Source organism: Megalops cyprinoides, chromosome 9 (genome assembly GCF_013368585.1).
Source record: "Megalops cyprinoides isolate fMegCyp1 chromosome 9, fMegCyp1.pri, whole genome shotgun sequence".
Taxonomy (NCBI): Eukaryota; Metazoa; Chordata; class Actinopteri; order Elopiformes; family Megalopidae; genus Megalops; species Megalops cyprinoides.
The window spans coordinates 4504910-4529417 of NC_050591.1; the positions used below are offsets into that span (position 1 = coordinate 4504910).

Sequence of the window (24508 nt, forward strand, 5' to 3'; positions counted from 1 at the left end):
TTTCTGGACAGTCCTGTGAGCACACTGGGTTATTACTGTGCTGATTGACTGGCTGTTGACGTTTTGATGACTGTTTTCTGAATGGCTCTGGTTGTTATAGTAACGTGTGATGGAATGACATGTGTTCAGACCCAGCGTGGGGTTTTTTGAGCTGCTGTTCATCTGAGCTTATTATATGCACTTGCATTCATTACCTTTGCTTTGGGAGTTACCCTGGATAAAAGCATCATGAGGACAACTAAATGTACCTGCAGACGCATTAAGGCAGGTGACCCAGTGCGGAGTGCAGCTGGCATGGCTGCCTAGTGCCCTGACCCCTGACCCTTACCAGTGAAGATCTTCCCCACAGTGCCAGCGATGGACACCAGGTACTGCACCAGGTGCTGGCAGTTGGTGCTCTTGCCGCTGCCGCTCTTGCCCAGCAGCACGATGGCCTGGTCCTGGCGCGTCGTCAGCAGGCTGCGGTAGGCCGACTGCGCCACCGCGTATATGTGCGGCGCGGTGTCCTCCCTGCGGCTGCCTTTGAACATGTGCATCACCTGGAAGCAACCGAATCACAGCAGCAGGAAGTCAGGCCAGGTATCAAACTGGAGGCGAGGCATGTTCGCGTCCCCCGCAAGCCACAGCTGTTGCGTCTCTACTGAGTGCACTTAACCAGTGACTGCCTCAGTGAAATACACACAATAGCATGAGGACAGGCAAGGTCATGACACTGTGAGGGGAGCCTTCTCCAGTAATGAGCCATCTCCAACCTGAACAATGACTGCTGGCTGTGGAAATGGGCTCTGAGAATCATCGTTCTCAGTAGAAACTACAAGCCCTTTCTGGACTGAAGATGGAAGCTAAGCAGGGGTTGGCCTGTCTAGTACTTGTATAACAGACATCCTGGGGAAACCAGGTTGCTGTGGGAGGCAGTACTAGTGGGTAGATATGAGGAATTCTTCCCTCTGGATCAGGTACACCCAAAACCCAGAGCAATGATGGGAACACTGTGAGGTAGGAGGTCCTTTTTGATTCATTAGAACAGGGTCTTGACTGACTAATGGTATTCAAGATAGAAATTACTGATAAAATCCTGTAAAGTACTAGTGTTAATGTCTGTATCCAGGCTACATTCAAGTTCTCTGCCTTCTCCAGCAACCTTGGGCAGATTGGGCACTACCAGCGGAAGGACCCTAGCTGTATCGGGGGGTCATGGTGTGAGTTGGGGACCCCTCACCTTTTCGGAATACATGGAGGGGGTGCTGAGGGGGTTGATGACCACCATGTTGGGCCCAGCGTGGGTGTGGATGAGGTTGCCTCCGTAGCGCTGGCGTAGGGTGTGCATTACACTGGACTCATTGAGGTAGAGGAGAGAGGCCAGGTCCTCCACGCGGTCAAATGAAGGGGGGTTCGCCTGTCAGGGGGAGAGGTCATGGATCAAGAAGTCACCACCGAGGAAGGACAAGAGGAGGTCCAAACCAAACAGTGCTAAATCAGCAATGAGAAAGCACATCTGGATGAAAAAACACGGAAGGGTTTTCATATTTTAGATGTTAAAAATCTGTGCCCAGTCCACAAAAGGCTCCTAGTTTGACATTTACAATTGCACAGACAGTTCAAAGACTTAAAAATCACACTGAAAAAGCCTTTTCCAGAAGGAAATTAGATGAGTGACTTTCTTCAAAAAGGACAGGCAAGACAGCAGGTGCCATTTCATCAAGGCATAATCCGCTGCGCAAATGACAATTTCTGAAGTATTTCCCCCAACACTGAAAAATCTGATCCGGCCTGGGCACACCAAGAGCCAGAGCAGATGCCACCACTGTCCTGTTCTCACCACACGCTGTCACAATGTCCCCCCAACTGGCCATCCCACAATTCCCCCTGACCATCTGTGCAGGTCTGACACAGTTCCAGGATCAGTCAGACAGAAGGCTGGACAGGTGTGGAGCTCTCCCCTGCATCCCTGGTGCCTGATCCGGTGTCACATTCAATGACTATTAACACCATGCATGACTCCCAGGGCAGCTGGCAGCATCAGCCTGTGAACACAGCTGGGTTTTGATCCCAGTTCTGGCCCACTTGGCTCTCAGCAAAGTTGGGGTGAGGGGTGGGGGGGTCTGGAGTGGGTGATGTTTGGGGGGGGGGGGGGGGGGGGGGTGCCAAAACAAACACAAGAGCTCCAGCTGTTGTTGTTTTCAGGTCGAATCAAACCATTCTGGGTCAACAATTGGGGGGATGTGGTGGTGGTGTCATCTCTGGCCTAACCTTTTCCACGTCATCCTCGTCCACCTCCAGCACGGTCCCATCGTGTTCCAGTTTTATTTTCACTTTCCCCTCGGGTAGATCGCCTGCCTCTGTCTTCATCAGCGTCGCTGCGGAAATGAACACAGAGCACAAAATGAATGAAAGGCATCAACTCAGTGATTGTTGTTGTATCCTGGCCTGCTCTAAAAACCACTAGCACTTTAGTGTTTGTTTACACTGCAATTTACATCACATTACATTACATTTACATATTACACATTTGCTTAGCAGGCACTTTAATTCAGGGCAAAGTAGATTGCCTTTGTTTTCCATGCTGCTGGGTATTTTACTGATGTAATTGAAGCTACGAATCTCACTACAGCACAACAGCAGTTTCATACAAATAAAATAAAAATAAAAGTTGGAACATTCTGGATGCATTCCAAATTGTTTCAGCAAAGTGAAGTAATATGCACTAGGAGTCATTTCCTGTGCCGAGACAAAATATAAGACTAATGTAATTGAGTCAAGAGACGTGATTGGATGAAGGTTAGGATGTGTAGATGGTAAGGTGTCACATGACCTTGGTGCAGACATGTAGGGTGGGATGGGTGACAGGGTGGCAGGTCTCAGATACTTGCCCAGGGAAAAGCCATCCTTGTGGACCAGCCACACTTTCTCCGAGCCGTACCATGCCTGCTCCGCCGCTATCTGCTCCTCTGTCTTCACCTGTGAGAGGCGAGATGTCAAAGGTCAGAGCCACAGACACAGCTTACCCCTTTGCTGTTGACCCTGCGATGGGATCAGTGGAATGGTGAGCAGCCAGCTGAGTGGTCGTCACACAAGCACACCAGGGACTGGCTACATGATTGACACACACATCAACACATCACTTACAGTCACACATATAGTCAGCTATATAAGCCCACGCTACATAAATCAGTCTCATTCTACCTTTTGCTGAACATATTTGGGTGTCCCAAGCTCTGTGTTGAGGCTTCCCTTTCCAGTCTGTGGTAATGGCCCTCAAGCCATAAGCAGGACCCACATCTGAGAGTAACTATGAGCGTTGGTGACACATCGCAAGGAAGCTGCACTGATGAGTCTTGCTCTCTGCCTCAGTATGCAGAGTTTATGCACTGGCCCTGGAATCTTTCAAACTAAAGGATGCATTCTGTACATCTCCCTTCTGCCTTCATTTCAATACTCCATGTGGAACTTTTAATTAGTACTATTACAGTGACATACACGTTGAAACTTTAAGTTTAAGACTCTTTGCTTCCGATAAAACTGGACAAGTCGACACTGGACAGAAGCACTCTGTCACAACAAAGATGGTGAATTACACATGCAGGATCATTCACACAGGTCAGTGCAACACAAACACCACACCACTGCAAAAAAAAAAAATCACAAATCATAACATTACACATGGTCAAATGCATATCACCACACCAACATTAATTCCATTAAAAATTACCTACATTACTGTACATTCCAGTACACATATAATGTCATTATAAGAAGATCCATATACACTTAATCTCAATCCAATTCTAATGTATTTTCCATGAATGTACTTGGTGGAATATGGAGAAGCACTGAAAACCAAACATCAAACAAGGGCCCAACACAGACACCTGAGGTACACCAAACACTGCAGAATACTGAGCAAATCTCATCTGTAGTGTGATATCCAAGCATAACTGTCTGATTACTTGTATATTATATATATCTAATAATAAGGTCAAAGCATAGTGGGTTTCTCCTGTTTCCTCATGTAGAAACAACACATGAGTTTAATTCTGCAGTTGGGTGCACTCAGTATTCTACTATATGCAGTGGCGGTGGGAGGAACAGCACTCCACACAAAGACTGCACTTGACACAGCATTTATTTGGGGAGGGGAGTGGTATACGATTTACAAACAGGCATGTCACTAGTCAGACCTTGGGTTGGGCAGCAGACGCATGGGCCGCCTGCAGAACAGCCACGGGGTCCTCATCCACCTGTCCCTGGAGGACAGCAGGCATTGCGGGGAGGGGCAAAAATTTGAGTCAACAAATCAGCTACTGACCAACCACACACACACACACACACACACACACACACACACAAACATGCTGTACCCCAACAGACAAAACCAATATTAATGGGGCCTGGCCAATGAGAGTTTAGATCACATTCAGGTCACACTGTTTTCTAAAATGGGGGCACACCTTTGGGGGAGGAGGCTTACGGGCCACTGTAATAAAGACACAATGGTTGGCTTGGAGTAAAACAGTGACTTCCTGTTAATTCGTCACAAGATACAAGTCTTAGCACAGCAGGCATGACTAATGCACCAGGGCATGCATCACTTAGTACTAGCAGCCCATCCAAAAATGCTCATATGTTTAAGGCAGCATGCTCACACCAAACCTGGTGGTAAGCACTGTTAATGGGTGGGTATGGACTGGATCCACAATATGTTTTCTGAAGGCAAGCGTTTAGTCTAAGCACACAAGTTCCTGATGTAACAACAAAGGAGTACATTATTATTGCTGGTGAGGAAAAGCTTCTTCAACAAGCAGCTTTCTGTTTCTGCAAGTCACAGGGAGGTGGGGGCTGTATGGAGAGGGGCTCGGGAGGTTGTAGGGGGGGGGGGGGGGGGGGGGGGGGGGGTAACGCACTCAGCTCAGTTTACGATACGAGGTCATGGATAATGAGATGAGACATTTATAACCAGAGCCTGACAAAGCAGAGAGATGCGAACACCTGTCACTCACAAATTTACTGACTGACAGAAACGTGTGCGGGGAGCGGAAGGGGGAGGGGATGAGGTTAGTCGAGGAAAGCTGGCTTACACTCCAACAGGACACACGAGCGCACACTCCGAGCAGGTCGTAGGTGGCAGGGGCAGGGGGCCGGGCGGGGTCATCCCACACGGGGTACAGTACCTGAGAAGGGACTGGCCCACCCACCTTGGGCTCCAGCTAGTCACATGACAGCCAGGGTGACATCACCAGCCAAGCAGCCAATGAACAAAGAGAGGAGATGAGAGATGAGACAGCATAAGATGAGTCTAAAAAGAGACACAAGGAGGAGGAGAAGGAAAAGGACAGCAGGACACAAAGGTGTAGAGGAAGACGTGCTTCTGTTCTGCAGTGCGGAAAAAGAAAACACCACAACGACATCTGAGTGCCCCCCCCCCCCCATGATAACAGATCGAGAACACCACGTTTTTAACGGAGTTAGCGGTGAGAGTCACACGGAGTCATGCGGAAACTGAACTTCATCAGTGACATCTATTCCATGTAAACAAGTTAATCCACTCAGTGCTCGTGACCTTGTGTGGTCCGTTCACAAACAAACACGAAAATCAAAGAACAGGAAACCCCACACAGCTAACGGTCGTCCTCCATTAACACAAGAGAGGCTGAGGAGAGAGAGAATCCAGCAAACAAGGAGTTGATTAATAGCCTGCCCCCCATTAGAGATACAGGGGGAGAGAGGAAACAAGATTAAACAAGGAGAAGAAAGGGTTAATCAGAGGATAGGTGGAACCACTGCAGCATCCTACTCTGACCACACTGGGCAATAGCAGGCAGTCCCCCCCAGGGTACCCCAAAAGTACAGGCGTCAACTGTGTGTGCTATTGCTTAAAAAGTTGGGATTGTAACCCACAAATTTGAATGCCAGGGAAAGTGTTACCCTGGAGAAAACTATTTAATCTGTAAATGCTCAGCTGCAAATCGATTGTATGCAAAATGTGAGCTACGGACGCTTTCTGGGAAAGTGTGACTGCCAAGCACAGTAATAAATGCACAGTAATAATTGTAGTAATCACAGGTCTCAAAACAGCCTGCTGAGGAGGAGTCACAGTAATCACTTTCACAGGGGCGCTGGATGGGGTGACAGCAGGGGGGACTGCCACGCTCGTACCCTGCATGTCTGAGTGCAGCAGCACAGAGATGGCTGATCGGGAAGCGACCAGCACGCTACTACAGCAAGCTGCGGAGCGGTAGGGGAATTACAGGCACACCGAAGATCCTCTCCAGTCTTCTCTGAGCTTCTTCAGTGGGACTCAGCGGCACCACCTAGAGGTCAGATCAGCAAAAGGTTGAGTCCCTGCAAGCCGCTTTGCTCAAAGCTGGGCGCCAAGCCTCAGATGGAGACAGGGTCTAGAGGATTACAGCCACGGTAATCACACAGCCTGCTCCCCTTGTGTTACAGAGCCATGTTGGTGCTCACACACGTGGTTGCACACAGACACACACCTGTTTTTTGGGAGCAGGAGTGCCCCGTGACTGAAAGGTCCCACGAGAGGGTTTCCCAACATGGGTAGAGGACAGATGAGGGGCTGCCTTCACCTTTAAACACACACACACACACACATACATACACGCACAGAAACACACACACACGCAGATACATGCACAGAACACACATACAGATGCATGCACAGAAACATGTGCACGCACAGAAGCCACTTATGGACAGACTTAGGTTATTCTCAAAGGAGAATGCCCAACACACGTCGACGAGTGACATACCGATGGTGAAAACACACCCGTGCACTTAGTCACAGATTAAAATTGTACTCTCTTTTATGTACACTAACAAAACAGGAGGATGACATACTCAGTAACCTTCTGACCAGTTCAAAGGAAAGTGAGCCATCCGCACACACATGAATTGTTCTACCCTCCACAAGCACAGCAAGCAGAAACTCCAGAGCTGTGACAGAGCTGTGGCCCCACAACTCCCTTTCAGATCCCTCACACTGAACCCCTGCCCCCTTTCAGAGCTGGATAAGATCCACACAGCCTGCATCTCTGTCTCAGGACCGCTGTTGAAGATGACCGTTCTGCTGTGATATTACACACTGCCAGAAGGAGCAACAGTTTGTCTCCTCTACAACCCACTGCGCTATTACAGACTCCCGGCACGATCGTTGCCCGGCATGCAGGTACAAGGTCAGGTCACGGGCACCTGAGGGCCTCCCATTTCAGCGAGAGGCCTCTAACAGAACTCCTGTTAGAGGGACGCCTGTCTGCTCTACCTCATAATGCACACAAGCAGCGCTCTCTCGCTAAAGGAGCAAGCTTGGTTTGTGGGAAGGCCTGTTTAGCAATGGGACTGAGGTATGATGGCAGTGCTAAGGACACCATGCAGCACACAGCAGACAGGGTCTGGAATGCAGACGTGCTGCTTCTGTCCAAACAGTGAGAGGGGAACGGCATGCAGGTCAGAACCACACTACATGCCATACCTCTGGCTTTGTGGCAGCGGAGGGTTTGGGGGCTGGGATGAATCCGGGTGGAGGAGAGAGGAGATTTCGTTTTGAGCTGGGGACAAATCCAGCAGGAGGGTATAGAGAGGGGGGTTTGGGGGTGGTTGCAGATCCAGCAGGTGGAGACAGAGTAGAGGGTTTGGGGGTGGTTGCGGACACAGCAGGAGGAGATACAGGGGCAGGTTTGGGGGCAGGGATAAATCCAGGAGGTGGAGAAAGAGGGGAAGGTTTAGGGGCAGGTGAAGATCCAGTAGGCGCAGATACGGTCGTAGGTTTTGAGGCAGGGATAAATCCCGCAGGCGGAGACAGAGTAGAGGGTTTGGGGGTGGTTGCAGATATAGCAGGAGGAGATACAGGGGTAGTTTTTGGGGCAGGGATAAGCCCAGGAGGTGGAGATAGAGGGGAAGGTTTGGGGGTGGTTGCAGATCCAGCAGGTACAGATACAGGGGAAGTTTTTGGGGCAGGAATAAATCCAGCAGGCGGCGATAGAGCAGAGGCTTTGGGCGTGGTTGCAGACCCAGCAGGCACAGACACAGGGGTAGGTTTGGAGGTGGAGATGAATCCAGCAGGTGGAGAGAGGGGGTTTGGTTTGGCGGGAGGCGAAACAGCAGGAGCAGGAGGAGGAGACATGGGTCTCTGCTTCTCCTCCTCCTTCTGGAGGCGTGGTCTGTGCTCCCACGTCCTGCCACGCCCCATCAGGCCAGCGAGGCCGGCTGAGACGTCATCCTTCTCCTCCCTCTTGATGGCATCATGCTTGAAGGAGAAGACTGGGACCTTGGCTGTCTTGGGTACGAACACCGTTTCGGCCGGCTCTGGGGCAGCTTTGCTGGGTGGGGCAGTGGGCGTGGCCACAGGCCCCTCTTCTCCAGGTGCCACCTTCTTCACCACCCTCCGCACGACCTTCACCACCTTCTTGCAGGTGAGGCCCTGGCCATCAGCCACATCATGCTTGGTGGGTCCGTTGGGGGCGCTGTTGGTTTTGCTGTCCCCATTCAGCACAGGCTCGGAGCTCTGCAGGGCCCCAAGGGGCTCTGGGCTCTTGATAGATGCTCGCACTCTGGGTGGGGAGGGGCTCTTGACCCTCCCCGGGCCCCGCCCAGGCTCCGGGCTTTTGGCCCGCAGTGCGTTCGTTTGGGTACGGTTACTCAGGGTTCCCTCACTGTCAGACTGCTCCACCAGAGGGGTGCGTGTGTGGGCAGAGGTAAGGGGAATAGAGGAAGCAGGAAAACACACAGTCATAAAAAGGCAAGAAAAAACAAGAGACAGACAGAACAGCAACAGAAACAGAGGGGTAAAGTCACAGAAAAGACGAGAGTAACCTCTATGAATGAATTAGGTGGACTGCAAGCCAGCACAGGTCTCTTGATCTGGTCTGAGTGCTGTGCGTTACTTAGGTCTTTACCCATATGCGCTGTGTATTATCTGCCAATTAGCCGCTGCTACCTACTGGCGCAGAGCATTGGCCAACCTGGAGCATCTCCATAAGGACCGGCAACACCTGCCACCAGCTCCACACAGGAAGTGATGTCACTGGTTTCTGCAGTGTGGTGTCAGACACAGGAAACTACTTACGCTGTCTTTCAAACCCTTGGCTCCGACCTTGACCTCGTCTTTGACCTGCAGGGGGAGCGGGGAGGCAGAGGGGTTGCAGGTAAGACCTGGGGTCACGCAGAGGAGCTTCATGCAGGACACACCCACAAGGTGGACACTGCCCCAACTCTAAACTCCACCCATCTCTCTCAGACGCAGTTGACCATGCATACTCCATGTTTCAGCCTGGTGTTAGACCACGCAAATGACGAGGGTCAATGACTCAGGCACTAAACCTGGTCTGACGACTAACACTGCCTCACGGCATGTTTGCTGTGTCCCTCTTTCTCATCAAAGGGACCTAGGACAGCGCCGACCACACCCACTGCCTTGTTCTGTCACTGAAACATCCTAGAACTAGGGCGGCTGTCCTGAATACCATTTTTTGTGCTCCGGAGCTTCGGTAGTAATTAACAGCGAATATTCGAAGCTTCACCCAAGCTGAGAAGGTATATATTGCCACATTTTAACAGTGCAATTAAAAAGTATAAATATAGTACAAGAATATGCCAATAAAATGTATTTTGCAGTTCACCTTTATTGATAGCCTACATTTAGCAAAAAAAACGATTATTCGAATTCCAAAATTGAAAACCGAATACCTACCCAATGATCCAAATAGTTGAATATTTGGGTCCAGCCCTACCTAGAACCCTAGACCATTTTGCCAGGCACTTACAGTATGGGTACCCCACTGTTAGCATTCAGATGTTTGGTTTTCTACAAAATGTTTTTGTAGCGACACAGGCCTGGATACAACAATTAAAAGCATAAAAAGTGTTCATGGATAGCTCAGGGGCTTTGGTGGTTGCTGACAAGTGCCTGCATCTGGCTGTCTTCTAATAGTTAAAGTTAAGGGCAGGTTCTCACTCCTGGCTGAATCCAACCTTTATTTTAATCACAGCAGATTTATTTAACGTTGTGACCAGAATTACTTTTAGAGTGAAGTTAGCTGCTCTTACAAAACCAAAGCATCTCGCTATGTTACTCTGCTTACATTAACTAATCTCTAGTGAAGCTCATTGGTATTGCAAGCACAGGATGTACTACAAGAATTGTTACTTTCAGCAAAATCATAATCTGAGATATCTTGAAGTCTAGCCAAACCTTCTCAAAGCAGCAAAACATCCCCCACACCTCCCCGATCACACCCCTCCCCAAATGCAGCCAGTCCCTGTCACCACCCACCCAAACATGATGTTTCTGTCCCAAACAAAGATGTCACACCCACACAAATATTAAACAACACTTCCCTTTTGTTCCCAGAAGGAAAACCGTGATGAGAACGCCATGGCGACCGCTCTGCTGTCATGGGCTGCACTGTGTTTGGGGGGGGTAGTGGAGGGGTTAGGTTTAGGGGTGCAGTGGGTTTCAGATGACAGCTGGCTCAGAGGATGTCCTAGCAGTCACAGCCAGAAGGTCAGCAGGACCGTGAGCTTCTGGAGATGGGGGCAAAGCGGACTGGTCTGGAAAGCAGGAGGGTCACACGATGCGGTCAGAACAGAGGGCGAACATCGACCATGAACACATCACCTGAGGAGCCTTCACAAGGACCACAAGGACAGCAGCTGCCTATACTGGGACTTCTCAGGACCCAGCTACCATACTGACTGACTCACACAGAGTATCAAACCCACAAGCACAGTTATTACAGTAGACTCAACTACAGAGAAATTTAATGAACACATGAGGCTTTATCGTCTGGTAAATTCATTATAAGACTGTCAGTACAGACTGAGCTAAAAGGAGCTGTCCCTTTAAATGTCTTCCTGTTGAATGAATGAGAGGAGCACGTGGGGAGATTCGGGGGGGTCTGTGTGCCTCCGACGGGGTCAGTCTCCGCTGGAATCTGCAGACTAAGTGTGCCTCAGTCTACCTTATCACTGCCAGGCTAATTTAGCTGCTTCCCATTTCATTCCAACATCAGAGCAGATGAAATGCAGGACACTGGCATGGCAGAGATTTCCAAATCAGCAAGCCCTGCTCTGATCCCCATCTGAGTGATACGCGTCAGTACAACTAAGCCAGTCTCACTGAGCCAGTCTCACTGAGCCAACCTCACTGAGTCAGTCTCACTGAGCCAGTCTCGTTGTGTCAACTGCACTGAGCAAGTCTCACTGAGCCAACCACACTGACTCAGTCTCACTGAACCAACTGCACTGAGCACGTCTCACTGAGCCAATCACACTAAGTCAGCCTCACTGAGCCAACTGCTGTGAGTCAGTCTCACTGACTTCACTGTGTCAATGAATCTGGGCCAGTCTCTCTGTGTGAATCTCACTGTGTCAATCTCTCCACTCCTTTCTTAGCAGTCTAGCAGAGAGGTGGAGGTCTGCTTATCTTGGTACAGTGACAGTGATGGGATTATTTTAGAATCCTCAACAGGCCCACACTAACACACGCACAACCCCCATAAAAGCAGGACACACACACACAAAAATATGTACGCACACACACACACACACACACACACACACAACTATGTCAACACATGTCAACTATGTGTCTACTTTGAGGCCGATGACATCACAGTAATGAGACGATCAGCCAATGGAAATATGCTCGAGCCATCATCAAAGGACAGAGTCTCTGTATTCCCCAATTTAGTGCTGTGACGCTCCAGAGTCAGGACACCAGCCCCAGAGATTAGGGACACACCCAGCAGGGCAACCCCTCTGTCTCTGTGATGATCCCTGATGATCCCTGGCCGGCACTCGGAAACAGAAACAAAGCATCATCATCCAAAAGAACAGAAGATGACAGGCCAGCTCACGCCAATGAGCAGACGTAAGTCAGGAATCTCCGGATGAGGTCCCTGGTCCCAGAAGGTTATGTGTTCAATCCCCAGCTGTGGCAAACCAGTACTTTTAAAAATGGAACCCACACAGCCTCTACACCTGGCGCTCAGCATGAAAAAAATGCTGGGTGGGTAATAAAGCCTTGCTATGGCAGAGCAGTGTACTTGTGTGTCATCCCACTTCATGCTAGAGAAAGGGGGATGAACTCTGGCCTTATGAAGTGACTCCTGCACTTCCTCTTAGAGGAGGAAGATAAACAGAAACTCCAGACACACAGGTATGAAGATTTACACACCACCCTCTCCTCTGTCATACCAGTGCGGCTGGGCTCTGTCTGATAATTGGTAAATGGTGACAAGCAGAGATGCATGTGTGCGTGTGTGTGTTGTGTGTGCATGACCACACAACAAAAAAAATTATTAGCACCGTGAGACCAAACTCCACAGTCTCCCCCTTCCACACACACACACATACAGACACACACACACATACACAAAGACAGACACAAATGCACGCATGCATGCATACATACATACACATACATGCACACACACACACACACACACATACACACACCCACCCCCTGCTGAACAGCTCAGATCTCTCAGCAAACAGCAACAGCTCCAGCATTTTGCGGGTTCACCGAAACGGAACACACATCTCTGAGTCCTGATGTACAACACACCCTGACACATACTCCTACACAGAAAGAAGCCCAAGCCTGCACCTAGCACCACAAACACACTACCACTGTCCCCTCGCTATCTGTTCTGCAAGTAACGCAACACCGAGCTCTCCAGCAGAGCGTTGCACAGCATGTATCTGCCAGACGCTCACCTCTAACTTCCTCTGTCTTCTGTGCTACTGCCTTCAACTTTCAGCAACCTGAGCCAAGCTCAGTACAACAACACGGATGTTCAACACATCAAGCGGCCAGGAGAGAGATGGTCGAGTTCTCCTACACATTGGCATGGCTGCACCTTCACCAATCCAGCCCTCAACCATCAACCTGTCCATCAGACACACACACACACACGCACGCGCGCACGCACAGACACATTAGTGTTCCTATCTTCCTCCTGCACTGCTCTTGCTGCTGTATAACGCCACTCCACCTCTGCATTCGCACACTTCCTCATTATCAAACGCCATCTTCAAACAGCACAGCGCTACTGCTAACTCCACCAAGCGCGCTAAGTTCACCTAGCACTACCAAAAACACCTCACCAGTACCTCAACTCTATGCAAGGGAACACTGACTTCCTCCGCAGGTCTTCAGCCCAGATTAACACTTTCCTGTCCATTTGCTCACTCACACAGAGAACGCGATCGCACCAGGGAGCTGAACAGGAAGCACCTTGTTGACCCCCCCCCATCTCCTCTCAAGCCTCAGCGGTCCTTAAAATAGCGGCAACTGTGGCACCCTCTCTTCGGCGCACTTAGCCCCTGGATTCCCCCAAGCGGGACCGGACCAGCACAGTCCAGCACACGGAAGGCGAATGTCAGGCCGAGGAGGGCATCGCTGTGAGTCTGTTACCTCTTCTCCCGGGGCGGTCGTCTGCTTTCGTTAGCCCTGCCCGGTCAGCGGACAGACAGAGTGCCGCAGGGGTCAGCTTAGAGCAGAGGCCAGTGGCGAATGAGAGAGAGGCTGAGAGTCAGACTGAGAGAGAGAGAGAGAGGGAGAGAGAGAGGGAGAGAGAGAGCATGCTTGCTCAGTGACAGACTGAAGAGGGGTGGAGTAACGCGATAGGCCAGCCGGGTGTCGCTATTCCTGAGGCAGCACCGACAGGTTTTGGGGGGGGTGTCGGTGACAGCTGTAGCGATACCAGTAGGGCTAAAAATAGTGCCCCACCCCCAAGAATTCAGGGAAGGAGACCAGCCGCTCCTCTAACAATGCATTTACAATCTGCCCCGGAGTTCAGATCAGCGCAGGCCAGCGAGGGAGTGTGTGTTAGTGCGTTTGTGTGGGGTTGCAAGGGTGGCCATGAGTGTGTTTTTCTTCTTCTCGAACACCCTGGCTCTGCAGGTTGTGTCTGTGTGTATGTGTGCACTAGCGTGTGTATGTGTATTTGTAAGTGTGAAAATGAGTGTGTGTTTTAGAAAAACTTCTCCGTATACACTATGGCTTTGTCTGTGTGTGTGTGTGTGTGTGTATGTGTGTATATGTGTGTTTGAGAGTGTATTAGTGTGTGTGTGCTTGTGTGTGTATGACTGTGGTAGTGAATGTGTGTATTTGTATTTATAAGTGTGTAGAGGAGTGCTTGTTTTAGAAAAAGAGCATTTTTCTTCATGTAAACTCTTGCTCTGCAGGTGTATGTATGTGTGTGTGTTTCAGAGAGAGAGAAAGAGTTTCTCTTCAGATGCACTTGTTGATGTCAGAGATGCTGGCAGGAAGGGAGGATGAAGACAGCATCCGGGTGAGAGAGGAGTGAGAGCAGGGGTTCAGGAAGTGATACAGAACCTAGTGCTCTCTCAGCAAGCCAGGGAGGAAGATTCAGCTCCTCCCCTACAGTGAGTCAAAGTAACAAGCAGGCGTGGCCAAAAAACGACAACAGAAAAGCCAATGGATAGAACAGATGAAGAGTTAGCTTCTCTGAGCCGCTAACAGCACACACAGACACAGGGGCCACCTTCTGTGAGATGAGCACTCAGAGAGAGCAGTGAGCAGCCCTGAGAGGCTATCCGCAGGTTTAATTAGCACTCGAGGTGCTAATGATTGCCGCTAGTGAGCCACACATGCCAGACTTCAGTGTCGGTGATGGCACGGAAGGATCCTGCCACTCCAAGACCGGCCAAGAGAAAGTGCCAACCTGAACCATTCCAGACCATGCACACAAAGATACACACATATGCGCGGGCACAGAAACACACACACATGCACACACACACAAACACACACACATGCGTGCACACAAACACACACACGCACACAGACACACACACGCACGTACATGGACACACACATACATGCACACACAGAAACACACACATAAACTCGGCTAGGAAGGATCAAAAATCCCTGCCTGTACTGACCCCTGATGAGGTGGAATGAGCCTTCCACAGTGTCCAGCCTGATAGAGCTGCTGGTTGCCTTCTGTCACTGAAGACCCACCTCTTCAGACTGCATCTTGGCTCCTCTATCTAGCTGTCCTGCATCTTTACTTTTTTATACAGCAGTGTGGCTTACTTCAAAAACACACCACTAGTGGGACACCTCCACTCCTCGTGTGGCAGGACTGCAACAGGAGTTCTTTGCTGTCACTTCACTAGATGCACCACAAGAGGGCGCTAAAACCTTTCAAATACCTCTTCTCCGAGGCTTGCATAATGTTGAAATGGATAACAGGGTCTGACATGCACTTTCAATAACTCAGCAAAGCAGTAACAACAAACATGTCTCAGTCAAGCCTTTGCTTATGTGCTTTCAGTTCAAGTAATAATAACCAGTGGACAAAAACAGCTCACAATTATGTAAGTTATGAACCCTGTGCACCAAAATGTGACCGAGTGGTTTGAGACAGTATGGTCAATGTGGAAACGTGTGCGTGCGTGTTTGTGTGTGTGTGTGTGTGTGTGTGTGTGTGTGTGTGTGTGTGTGTGTGAGACACAGTGAGTCTGTAAGACTGAAAGCTGGAAACATTCACAACTGAGAGGAATGAGTGGTATGAGCATGTAGCACCCCAAAGTCATACACAAACTCCCTCCTGTCCGAAATGCCACCCACGTCACACACACACACTCTCCTGAACCAAGCACCCCCCCCCCCCCCACGTCATACACCCTCTCTTGACCCAAACACCCTCTAGAGCCCCTCACTCCCTCAGCCTCTCTCCTCTACAGCCTCTGTGCACGGTTCAGACCCTGCTGTGACCTGGATCACAGTGCTCATTAGAACCCCCTCCATACTGTCTCCAGTCCCCGGAGCCTCGGGATCAAGGCTCTGCCTGTACCACACTGTTCCCTGAGAAAAGGATTCCCTGCAACGCACTCACCGGGGAGTAGGGGCCACAGAGCAGACAGGAAGTGCAGGCCCAACAACAGCGACAACAGCGACAACAGCACAGCTCACCCTGGACATAACCACACAACTGTTAGGGGTGCCTGGAGCCAGACACACCCTTTAGCTGTGGGGTGCACTGACAGCAGGGGGCGCCAAAGTGACAGAGAAACACTGCAAGAGAGCCGGATGGATCACTGCTTTATGGAAAAACACGTTCCCCCCTCACCTGTGAGTCTAAGCAGGCACGTGGAGAGAAATCACATCAATCCGTTCCCCACTCACTGCTGTTTTTCTCTTTTTTTCTGAGAAAGACCGAGAAAGTCTTCATAACCCATGGGCATGACCCACCATATGGAGACCTACAGCGTTTTCAATCTCATACATGATTCTGTAAAGCAGGCTTAATTGCTCAGCTGAAACTGCACGACCTGGGATATGACATTCATTTTGCCATAAGCACAATATTAGGGGGAGCTACCCAGAGTCCGCTGAGGCTTTATCTGCTGTTTAAAGTAGTACCCCAGAGTCTGGAGAGATGTTTAGAGAGGGTTTAGGGAACATATGAATCAGACTTAAGGTTTGTTCAGACTCATTTTGTCATGATGTGAAATTGTGTTTTCACATTAAGGTATGGAGTGATTTCATTTGCTAAGGGACTACTGCTCCCAAAGTAGTTCAGAGTTGGCTCTGAAGCTAGGAGTGGGATTCAATCAGATGAGTCTGATGATTCTGATTGGCTAGGGCTAAGTGTGGACTTCTCTCTGCACACAAGACCATTCGATGATGTCACTGCCCCTAGGGGGAGAGACATCTGTGAGAAAGTGTGTGAGAAATTTGCACATCACTCCCGTTTGGGGTGTAGGCTCTCCGCTCTGCCGAGGGCCAGTGTGTCTGTGCTCAAACTGTTTTAAATTGTGGTTCTGCTGCCATTCATCCAGTGTGATGTGATCAAAGAGCAACTGGACATGAAGCTATATGCTCCTGTGCATAAGCACACAAACACACACACACAAACATGCACACAAACATACACATACACACAAAGCTATACACACACAAACCAAAACACACACGTGTATACACACACACACACGGACACAAACATACACACACACGTGTATATACACACACACACACACATACGCATGCGCGCACACACACACACAAACAGCCACATGTTTCCAGCCTCAGGAAGAGCTGTCTGAGCTCAGGTAAGCGGATTAGCAGCTCAGCCTTAGCGGCAGCGCCGTTCAGCATGTTCTGGGACTTCCAGCGGCGCTCCATACTGCAGGGGGATGATCCCGGAGTAATGGAGAGAGAGGACCAGCTGTGCCACAACTCCCCCTGTGGGTCACTCACTGCCCTCCACCTGCCCCTCTGCACTGACCCTCACCAACCTGCACTTTCATAGCACATTACCACTACACTGCAGCACACACAGACTCACTCACTACAGCACACAGACAGATAGACTCACACACTACTGACAGCAATGTGGTGTAGCGGTAAGGAGCAGGACCTGTAATCTTGCTGGTTCGATTCCCTGCCTGGGCACTGCTACTGTACCCTTGGGCAAGGCACTCAACCCACAATGGCCTCAATAAATATCCAGCATGTAAAAACCGTAACCTGTGTAATTTGCTCTGGATAAGAGCATCTGTGAAATGACAACAACGTAACAAAGTAACTACATATATATGTGCGCATGTACACAATGTGGGTTTGTGTACAAGACAATTTTCAATGCGCCCGGAAGTCGTTTCATTATAAGAGGAAGGCACACATGTCGCGAAGAGGAACGTTACGTTCCGTTTCGAGACTACCTGAACACCATGGCGGACAGCAACGTTACTGCCGAGGTGGTGAACATTCTGCCACCTCTTCTTGGTTTGCCCGCGCTGATTACATTGATAGCTATTACCATAGACACGAGCGCCACGACGCCTGCACATTCCAGTCAGTCTTTAAGTGACGTAAATTGTAGTTGGTTAACTAAAATGCGCTTTTCATTTCAGCGGTTGTTTACAATATAGTGGTCCTGCTTGAAGGTATTTACTACCATTTGTCTGAAATTGTGCAGTCAGTTTGGAACGACTATGTGCTTTATTTGTTTAAAAGTCTACAGATTTTAATTTATTTTGTTAAAATAAATGAAAAGCCCAAAGTACTTTCTCATCTTTGAAGATTCTTCACATGGTTTTAAGTTATGGGAAAAGAGAGTTTTATTATTGACAGATTTAATATCGCGACTTTACCTTAAGTCGAGTTTCCTTATGTTTACTTTAGTTCAACGTTTTAGTTTTATATTCTAATCAAAACAGTAAATCACGAATGGGCGTCACTGGTTTGTACACAGCCCTCTTTAAGCATATGGCTCTGCAACAAAGACGAGCTTACATTAACTGTCTCGATTCAAGGATATTTACAAGAGTCAAGAATACTTTGATTCCATGATTACCATCATCTTAATGGATCAATAGTCCGATGAATTCCCTAAATGGTAGTGTCATTTACACGGAAATTGTTTTCAGGAATTTCAATACTGTTGCGGAGCTCAGGCGGGGCTCCACTGCCACGAGTAACTGAGGATTCACTGGCGTCACTATTCACAGCTGTGTTATTCTGTCCAACATTACAAGTCACACTTGTGCCACAACTGCAAAGGTGTCATGTTTCCCTCAGTAGAAAGTGCTTATTCCACTGGTTCCACTGGTTTCGAAATTCCCTGACAGCCCTTTGGATCCGCGGTAAGTAAATGTAATGTAAACTAAATGTGACGTTCAGACAATGAGCAATTTACGTTCCTCGGTCCCGTATTCAGTGTTGGTCGAAGCAATGTACCATTTCAAGATTCAATCTGACTGGAATGTGCAGGCGTCGTGGGGCTCGTGTCTATGGTAATAGCTGTCGACGTAATCAGAGTTGGCATTATGTTCACCGCCTCGGCAGTAACGCTGCTGTCCGCCATGGTGTGCAGGTAGTCTCGAAACGATGACCATAACGTTGCTCTTTGCGACATAAGCGTACCTTCCTGTTACAATGAAAGGATTTCCGGGCGCATTGAAAATTGTCTTGCACATACACCCACATACATGCGCGCAACCTCTCAGTGTTGAGTACAAATAGCGCGTGTGTACAGGTGAATGGGTGTGCAAGTGTGTACTGTGTGTGCAACTGTAGCCCATCATATGCACAAGCACTGTGTACGCATGTGCAACTGTATCATCTACATGTGCAAGTAGTCTGTGTGTGTAAGTCTTCCGTATGTATACAAGTGAAATGTTAACATGCAAGTGTTTCAACGATTTCGCCTTTCGAAAACTACAGAATACACACAATGCCAACACACAACAGCACGCACAGAGAATACAGACAGACTCATACACCCCTAACTCCTTGCACTGCACATGTCAGACATGAGCCACAGCCTAACTGAATACACAGCAATGCAGGCATGAGAGAAGGCGAACATGTCACCAAGACAAAACGCACGCCCAGTCCTTCACCACCGCATCCCCGGCTGCTGATACACAGCACGCATGAAGCGGGAGCGACTACAGACGGGGGCACTCCTGTGCTCTGCCTGACACCCACCCCACAGCCCTCGTGGGGAGGGGGCTATTCTTAGCTCAGATGGATTATCCGCACAGGCAGCTAATTGTACACGATAGCATCACCACTCTGGGACGGGAAAGGGCGTAATTGGAATCGTCTGCCGTTTGGAGATTACGCGCTTTCTGTCTGCGCCATTGCAAAAAAAGCTGTGAGTGAGCGCTCACTGCACGTGCACGCCCTGCAGGGCTCACTCCCACAATGCATCTGGGCTGCACTGCAGGGCTCCACCCACCCTCGACCCAGACTCACATCAGCCGATAGAATCAGATACACATTATCCAGAATGTGGAAGAAGCAGGGACCATCGCAAACAGGCATTCATATCTCACACACTCTCACATACTCTCTCACACACACACACACACACACACACACACACACACAGAATGCACACAAAGTACACAGGCCCTGTATAAGAGTTTATTACAGTCACATAATAATAACGGCACTGATTCTGCAGCTGGCCTGATGTGGAGATGGCTGTGCTTTCATGCAGCCCAGCAGCCAATGCAGAGAGTGCGCCTGCTCGCCTGAGTAAGCCTGCTCCCTCACTTCAGGTCTCGGAGTGACAGAAGTAGGTCACTGTCACAGACCCCACCCCCCAAATGCACTCTGTGTATACACATACACCCTGGAGAGATATGGCTCGTGCATGTAGAGCAAGGCACAGAGGCACTTAACTTCTTCATGTGCATAAGCACATCTTCTCTGACAGCACAGAACAGGGGTGCTCAAGAGACAGACAGGAAGTGGGGGGAGCATGTTCTCCCCTCTGCCCGAAAAAGCCCAGTCAACAAAGATATCAAGCACTTTGTCATCCCTCTGTCCACACACACACTTGCGCGCACACACACACATGGCACCCAGCTCCACTGTATACCCAGTAATCAGACTGCAGCCTTACTTACTAGCCCAGTTTCAAAACACATCTGGAGACCACCATGCTCTGAGATAATTTATGCACAAAGGTTGTGCAATCAAAAGCAGCGGATGATTCTCCCAACATTACCTACTCAATGAGCACACAGTATGCCTCCCTCATAACCTAAGGGACAAGCAGATAAATTGTTAGATCAACAGCTAATGGCGGCGCATAAATACTTATCTCAGTTAACTGCTGGCTGGACGACAGGCCAGACTCTCAGCCAGTGAACCAGGCTAATCAGGCCGTGCCCTTCAGTTCTCACAATCAAAGTCTGTTTCCACGGTGGGACTAACTCAATCTCGCTGCGGTAATCTGCACGGAATGCACCAACATAAGGCCATGTTTTCCCTCTACTATCAGATTAACTTTTACCCTTCACCCCTGCCAGGGGTCAAAGTTCAAAGGGGATTTCACACACCTAGTCCTGAGACACAACCTTACCGGGAGACAATCAGAAGGTACTGTATGCCATCTCATTAACTGAGAGAAGGCAGGCACATGCACACTGATGACCTGCAACACCCACCTCTCACCCCTCTGTGGCTGCCACATCCGGCACATGCTGGTTAGCGGTGCTGGCTGGGAATCAATGCCTCTGAACCAATCAATATCACTTTTCCACACTGGCTGCCGAGCCTCAGGGAAACACCAATACATTCTCACATCACGGGTACGTGTTTACAAACTGTCAGGCCAGAATAAAAGTCATTGACATTATGTGTGACCTCATAGGGCCTTCATAACATATGCATAACACATGTATCAGCAAGCCATTACCACTTTATAAGTATTTGTCAACTGCAGTGTTTTTTTAGATGACTGACTTCCAGTGGCACAGCCCCCCTCTGTAGTTAACCTACAGGGCGTGCCGGGACACATTATGGGGTGTGGGTTGGGGAGGGTCAAATTTCAAAACATTGCCAATCTATCGGGTTTAGATGGTTAGCACTTCCAGTTCTGTCAATGGGGTCCCTGCGCTGTTCTGATTCCTTTCTCCCCTCGGGAATCCCGCGCTCCCTAACTCTCGTCCTGAGCTGAGCTCTCAAGACACATCCATAAACAAACACACAAATACACAACAGTCATAACGTGCTATACACACAGATCACAGCCCTCATAAACCATCCTTGAGAATGGTAAAAACACACTGTTCCTGCGAGGTTGCAGGCACGGTGAGATTGGGATCACAGCTGTGGATAACATCAACAACGTGGGTGTAATTCCTGCACACTCGCAGAGCACCTGCAGATTAGCTGTTTCAGATTCAGCTTCAGATAAGACCAAGCCCTTCTTCACCAACAAATGATGTTGTAATGTAGCATTGCATGGGTCAGTAAGTCATACAGAGACTGCACCACAGAAAATATTTCACACCTGGATTTTATGTCAATGAAAGTTAAGGATAAATATTAACTGAACCCAGGCCTGTACCTTGTACCAAAATAAGTGACACCATACTATAACCCTGAGCATCTACACGGCTTTAGAAATTATTATAATTTGTCGTAATTGTTTATTCATAATTTGTCATAATTGTTTACTCAGTATTAATGCATATGTTCAGGGACAACTGAATCGAGTGAAGGTGTGTTAGGAGTGGAGACAAAGCAGAAACAGGGTGGAGCCAGCATTGTTAGAGAGAGGCAGAGAGAATGAGATTCCACTGAGGCGACCTCAGCAAAACCAGCCTCCCAGACACAGAGAAGGCAGCAAGCATATGAATCGGCTAGCGTGGGCTTTATGCTGGCCTCTGGGCTCTGAATCGACTGCTCTTGCCTGGGGGCCGGCGGAATGTTCCGCACAGCGCAGGCAGCATGGAGAACAGCCTGGCCTTTTCTCTGAATGCACACCTACTGACACACAGCACAGCAAGCTACCGTTTCTCAGTCAAACAGACACACCGACCCAGATAATAAAGCACCCATTTCACAAAAAGAGCTTTCATCTCAGCACCTAGAACAAAGGGACAGTTTCAAATTCTTTCTGTCTGCAAAAAGTGAAAAAGCACAAACAATAAGACACAACTTAAACACAAGTTAAAAACCCCTGCCTAGTGCTCCAAGTGTTTGCTGACATTTAGCATCTTATGTGCTTAATAGATTGCCCTCATCTGACCACACCCCCAAATCCCCTCATCCCCCTCCCCCTTGGCAACAAAATCCGCTCAGAGAGCAAACATCACCATGAAACCAAGACATGCTGCTAATAGAGCTGCCCTTACAGCGTCTGCCACCAAATACACACACACACACACACACACACACACACACAGACTGCTGTGTTCAGCGAGAACAGTAGCCATATCCCACAGCTACCTCCAGGGGGTGCCAGTCTCATGCTCACAAGAGCTCCTTAGTTCTGAGGACTGGCCCTGGCGGGTCACAATCCATTTACAGCATGCCCAGAGCGAGCTAGCGGACTCAGAAGGACCCCGTCTCACACCACATCTCCTTGGTGACACCAGTAGCCGCTCATCCAGAGAGGAGAAGCAAACAGGAAGGCCGCTCGCTGCGTCCCCCCTCGGCCACCAAAACCAGGCCAGAGTGCCGTCCTATCTCCACGGAGCCTCACACCACATATCCCCTCAGCCCCCACTGTCAAAATACACCCCCCAAAACCCCCATGCAGCCAGTCCCAAGAACAAAACTGTGCCTACATTAAAAAGCCTTTCCAGAGGGACGGAAACAGACAGAAAACCCAGCACAGTCAGGACAGATTAGGAGACAAAGAGTGCTCTGTACTTACACAGTGCAGACAGTCTGAGTAAGAGCTCCAGTCAAACAAACACAGTCCCCCATCACTGCAGCAAAAAAATTCCCATGCACATTTTAAACACAGCATATGTTTGTACTTTGTGTGCAATTGGCAAGTGGTGATTTATTATATACATTTATTGCACGTTAATTTTGTGGGGCGGGGGTTTATGAACCGAGGAAATCACTTGCTCTGCAAACATGACTTATATTTATGGCATGCAAATGTTGATTTCCCTTCCAGCTGCTGCTATGTACCTATCATTCAATGTGCTTTATATTTATTTACTTGAGGTGAGTGTGTGTGAGTGTGTTAGAGTGTTTGTGTGTGTGTGCTAGCGTGGGTGTGTGTACATGTGTGTGTTTGTGTGTGTGTGTGTGTGTATATTTTTGTGCTTGTATGTTTTTGTTAGTGTGTGTGCATGCGTTTGCGCAGACAGTGGTAGCCAGTCTACTATTTCATATCTATACAGACACTCCTCCCGATCCAAACCTCAGTCCTCACCACAACAGGAAAATATTTCCTTTTGTACAGTGTCCCACATTTTTTCATTTCAGGATTCAGAGAGGCACAAACACGTTCAGGAAAGCTTGTGTGAGAGGGACTTCAGGGGGCCTGGGTTTGCAGTGTTGACTATGTACCCTCCAGTCACAGACCTGTAACATGTTTACCAAACTTTGATGGCAGTAGAACCAATGCAGGGCTGCGTCTTTTCCTGCACCTTAAAGAAGACGACTCGGGCTCCTATTAGGCCTGCAATTTGATCATTTGTCTTAATATGATAATGGGTCACTCCTTGTCCCATGTACACTGTAATCAAGAGATTACCCCAGGTAATCTGTAGAAGTAGAATTTGTCAGGTTTTAAAAGCCTCTGCGTTGATCCATGCCATCGATGATGTCGTCATGGCGTTGTGAAATTCAGAGTCACTTCCTGCGAGCCATCAGTCGGGCTGCTGGGATTCCTACTGAGTAGAGACACCAGCCCCTGTTACATGGGTGCAGCAGTGGTCAGGCAAGGTGGCAGCAAGCAGTACGCTAAGCAGCTGTGTGATTGGTTATCACTGTGGGCCAATAGGATCATGGGGGGGGGAGGGGGCTGTTTACCCTACGGCGACCAATTCACTTAACTCAACCTGCCTGTGTCAGTCAGGGCTGCCTAATCCAGCAGTATAGGAATATGCAGATTAACACTCCACCCAGGTCGCTCTGTCGCTCTGAAGGTCAAACGGGGAGTGCTGGGGGGGGCGGTCACAGATGGAAGCTTACAGAGCTCGAATAGTTCCCCACAATGCCACCTTCCACATGACAATTCCTGATGTT

General features: G+C 49.2%; 1 protein-coding gene across 4 annotated transcripts in view; it reads right to left on the reverse strand.

Moving 5' to 3' along the window:
* LOC118783277 (unconventional myosin-XVIIIa-like) overlaps positions 1 to 24508 on the reverse strand; it is a 103141-nt gene that overhangs the window by 56816 nt on the left and 21817 nt on the right. For 2 of the 4 annotated variants that reach the window (XM_036537060.1, XM_036537059.1), the window contains exons 3-6: positions 2871 to 2958; positions 2251 to 2357; positions 1220 to 1396; positions 329 to 539 (exon numbers count right to left, since the gene is read on the reverse strand). In XM_036537060.1, the coding sequence (XP_036392953.1) occupies positions 329 to 539; positions 1220 to 1396; positions 2251 to 2357; positions 2871 to 2958 (583 nt within the window). Of the gene's footprint in view, positions 1 to 328; positions 540 to 1219; positions 1397 to 2250; positions 2358 to 2870; positions 2959 to 4178; positions 4245 to 5168; positions 5205 to 7483; positions 8672 to 9076; positions 9122 to 10347; positions 10561 to 13429; positions 13540 to 24508 lie in introns of those variants that run through there. The other 2 variants (XM_036537056.1, XM_036537057.1) reach the window with 2 other exon arrangements.